General features: G+C 44.5%; 1 protein-coding gene across 1 annotated transcript; it reads left to right on the top strand.

Moving 5' to 3' along the window:
• Positions 1–2,752: 2,752 nt before the first annotated feature.
• LOC308314451 (C3a anaphylatoxin chemotactic receptor-like) lies at positions 2,753–4,386 on the top strand (the record flags this gene model as incomplete). Its single annotated transcript, XM_080762082.1, has 2 exons — positions 2,753–2,869; positions 3,532–4,386. The coding sequence occupies 2 exons, from the start codon at positions 2,753–2,755 to the stop codon at positions 4,384–4,386; spliced, it is 972 nt and encodes a 323-aa protein (XP_080618208.1).
• Positions 4,387–4,653: the final 267 nt, after the last annotated feature.

A 4,653-nucleotide genomic window follows, 5' to 3' on the forward strand; every position in this document is an offset into this window, starting at 1 on the left:
GGCACACTTTTTTCCGGCTTCGGCTGCACTATCACAGAAGTGGGGTTCGGATTGTTAGTGTTGCCAGATTTTCCAGAGAATAACAACCATGAGGCAGCAGGCAGGTCTATAAAACAAGCCCAAAACAAGACAGACTCAACTCAACAGACACGTGGCTTTTGGGGCTTGGGCACCTGCTGCCAAAGTCCATTGCTTATTGTCCAATGACATGGGCCAAGGTATTGTGAAACATATACATCCAATAGGCCTACTACATTTCTGGTGTGAAATGGCACAAGGGAGAAGGCGGGATGGACCCAGGATGGACCCCACAGTCCTAACAGCGGTTAGGCCCCCATCTGTGGGGCCTAACCGCTCCATTACGCAGCTTCGGCAGCTATGTATGTACTGTGTGTGTGTGTGTGTGTGTGTGTGTGTGTGTGTGTGTGTGTGTGTGTGTGTGCGTGCGTATGTATACGTATGTATGTCCCCGTGTCTGTCCGAGCACGGAAACTGTAATTTCATTGACGGTTTCGGATGCGGGGCAGCTCGTCGGAACCAGGCCACTCCCCATGGCACGTTCCTGGGGGTCTGGATGTTGCGGGAACCCCCCCGGGGACCCCCACGGTACAGTTACACCGCTCACTTCACACAGGTGTGATTTTTTTTAAATGTCTTGAAAATCTTTGAAATGTTGACAAAATGTCTACATTTTAATACAGCAATGTATTAAAATGGTGCTGGGACTCTGGTGCAATCCTGAGCCTGGTGAGAGCAGAAGTGGACCTGCAGGTAAGACGTAGGAGGGGCCCGGACAGGAGACAACCCACAGAGCCTAGTCCTTCCATGCGCCAGAAGTGTACCTCCCAGCCCTGGCAGAGTAGTTCTGGAGTAGTTCCAACGGATTGTGTGGCCCTGGTTTTGCCCATGGGACTGATTGAGGGTAGCTACTGGGGCGTAAGTCTGGACTTGATCACCCCGGCTGGGTCGCCTGAGTGAGGGGTATGATGTTGGAAGACCCGAAACCCCGTTGACCTCAGGATATATCACTGAGGATATGTCTCTGTTTAACAGAGCAACCTTCACTTGATAGTAATATTGAGCACTTTGACCACCACTGCCCAAGATCTCCATATCGATCCTTTACAACATTTATTTTTAATATCAATGCATCGCTGTATTATTTTCCAAAAAATATCAATAGTGAAAATAGAAGCTCAAATGTTGTGAGCTTATAGATCTGCTATTTTCACTATTATTTGAAAAGGAGCTCATATGGTTCATTCATAATGTCAGAACAGGAACAGGGAAATAACTGGCATGTCATAGTGAATTGTATCACTAGGAGGAGCACTTCATTTTGTTTTCTACAATTGTTAATTTACAGTAAATCCAGCATAAATAGTGACACAACTTACTTCTGTATTCTGCAGAAAAGCTGAGGTGACGTTATTGTTCCTGCAAAGGCAACTTCTACAAGCATGCTATAGTCATTGCTATTCAGAAACCAGGAAACCTGATGAACCTGCCAGCGCAATTCTTTTTTTTCCTGTTTTGTCAGGCTAATTCAGGTAAATCCTTCAATTCAATCTGCACCAGGTGTGGGTCCCAAGACTCCCACTACTACAAAGGATTAGTTAGGCTATAGCATAATAACAGTTATAACAGCTAAACATGCTTTGTAAACATTTCATAATACATCAAACTTCATCAATGTTTGTTAGCTGGTATTTGAGAAGTCTATGTTCAGAACATGCAGTAAACTATTTTTACACATATTGTGCATGTGTTAGTTACTAAATAGTAGCCTATACTAGTAATAATATAGAATTTATATAATAACATATTGTGTGACTATATGTCACTATGCAATAAGTGGTCATCACTGCATTATAACAGTCATATGCTTGTGTCTCAGTAAGTAGTAGTGTTCTGAAAAAGGCATTAGAATGACATTGTTAGGTTTGCATATTTAAGATATTGTCAAAAACAGCAAAGGTAGCAGATCGACAAGCTCAAAACGTGTTGCAAGCTTGTGGATCTGCTACTTTTGATGCTTTATGACACTGCAGCTATGATCATGTATAGGCCGTTTAATTTACGAAAAATCTCCAAAAGAAAAAACTGATCCTTTCTGCCAGACAGCAACGATACATACATATTTTTGTATGAACTAGGGAATGCGCATAAAGTTGTCCACAGATCGTGCAGGTATAGGTTAAAAAAATAATGAAATGGCATTTGTTCCTGTGCCAGGTGGGAATGTGTGTGCATCATTTCACAGAAATTGCACTCTGCATTCATGATTTGAATAACGGACCAATCCTGCAAACTTTGTAAGGCAACCTTAGCCAATGGGGATGGAATATGGGTAAGCGTCCGTGTTGATCACATGACTATGCTGTACTGTATACCGATTTGCGAAATGCATGGATGAAATGTGGATGAGTAATGTACAGAAATGTACAAAAATTGGGGCAGAGGTTGGCATACAGGGAGTGTGTGAGCAGAGTTTGGCATCGACCGGGCCAACGGTGCCGGAGATTAGCTGTACACAGACGGACAGACACACGGACGGAGTGCAAAACATATACTCACCCCATGCCTTCGGCTGGTGGAGACAATTAGCTTGCATGCACAGAAGATGGGTGGTCAATGGTATCCAAATACTGTAATAATATAAAATAACATGTGTTCTTCTCTTCAGTGGTAAAGAATATCATTCAACAACTCATCTCTTCGAACTCTTGTCAAGTAAGAAGAGTCAGGACACATGATGGACATCGATGCCATTGTAAACACAATCTCTTATGTCATCTATACCCTCACTGTTATTCTGGGAATCACAGGCAACTCTTTGGTGATCTGGGTTGCCAGCTTCAAACTCAAGGTAGCCTACGTATATATCTTCACTTTAGAATTGCTATTCATGAATCTTTGGGGAATGGTAATTTCCTGAGGACAAATAAGGGTGCCTCCGTCCGCGTGCACATCACATGCACATCGGATTAAAACATTTAAAAAAAAGTAAAAAAATATATATATATTTAGTTTTTTTGCAAATGTAATAAAAAAAGATTTTCACGTTCTGGCACAGGATTAAAACGTTTTGGCACCCATTTAATTCAGTCTCAGTAACAATACACTAGGAAGCAAAATAAAGTTCTGCTTATGGTGAAGGCAGACTGTAGTCTAGTGTAGATAATGAGTCTGCCTCACCACAAGCAGAATTGTTTTCTTCCTCCCAACTGTTTCATTGTACCCCAGAGTCATAGTGGCTTGAGAAAGCCACTATGACTGAACCCAAGCAACGCTTCCTTCTTTTAATAAAGTAGACTATTCATGAAATTCATCTAGATTAGTAATAACATGTGCTTTGAAAAGTAGTACCATGATTTGTGTTAATGATTAACTGCATTATTTTCTAAAAGCAGATGTACCTTCTATTCTTCTTCTTTTTCAATTGAGGGATATACATATCTGATTTTGGAACAAAAATATAACTTAAAAGTGTCCCTTGCTGTAATCTCCTGCTTCCTCGTTCATCTCCAGCCTACAGTGAACAACGTGTGGCTGGTGAACCTGGCCGTGGCTGACCTGATCTTTTGCTTCACGCGTGCCCTTTCTCTCGTCGAGCGACGTTCTCTCATCAGCTGCAAGTTCAACGGCTTCTTCAAGTACGCCAACATGTTCTGCTCCGTCTTCCTGCTGGCCGTTATCAGCGTTGACCGCGTGCTGTTGGTCTGGTTTCCCATCCTCGCCAGGAATCGGAGGACCTTGCGAGCTGCGAGGGTGATAGGCGCCTGCATCTGGCTGCTGGCATCCGCTCTGAGCGCTCCATACTTCCATTACCGGGAACTGTACCTGGGGAGTGACAACGTGACCAAATGTAGAGCGGTCGTGAAAGGGTCAAACAACACAGATGAAGTCATCGTTCTGGCGTTGAATGTAGTTCGCTTCTCGTGTGGCTTCCTGCTGCCTTTCATCGTCGTGCTTCTCTGCTACACCCTGGTGGGCGTTGGCATCAGACGCAAGGGCCTCGCCAAGACGTCTCGACATCTTCGCATCATGGCGTTGCTGGTCGTTGCTTTCTTTCTGTGCTGGGCGCCCTACCACTGCTTACAGTTGGTCAGTATGAGGGACAAAAACAGTCTTGCGGTAAAGAAGGGGCTGCAAGTGGCAAAGGCGTTGGCATACTTCAATAGCTGTGTGAACCCACTGCTCTACTTCGCTATGGGGGTGGACGTGAAGGCCAAGTTCAGACAGAGCCTAGCTGGGGTGTGCCGCACGGCGCTGGCTGACGATGAGCATACGAGAACATCCAGGGTGGATGGGGGATCATACACCCAGTCCCACGCACTCTCCGGGGAGGACAGCTGTAACAGGATGGAAGCCCACACTGTCTAACAACAATGTGAGGGATAGGCATGCAGTCTCAGTTTGGCCAATCATTCCATTTGTGGCCTAGTTTCTTTTTGAGTGGTGCACACCGGGACATAGCCTACGAAGGCGGTTATTATTGTCAAGAGGAAAAGAATTACACCAACGTTTCATGTCTCTATGAATAGGTAAGAGCCGTAGTATAGGCCTCGTCCAATGTGGAGGTAGAGGCAGACGAAGAAGAAGTATGCGCCGTTGGCGTGTATATTTCGGATTAGTCAGCCGTAATTTACG

This window comes from Protomyctophum bolini (assembly GCF_963924005.1).
Source record: "Protomyctophum bolini genome assembly, chromosome: 4".
In the NCBI taxonomy this organism is placed as follows: Eukaryota; Metazoa; Chordata; class Actinopteri; order Myctophiformes; family Myctophidae; genus Protomyctophum; species Protomyctophum bolini.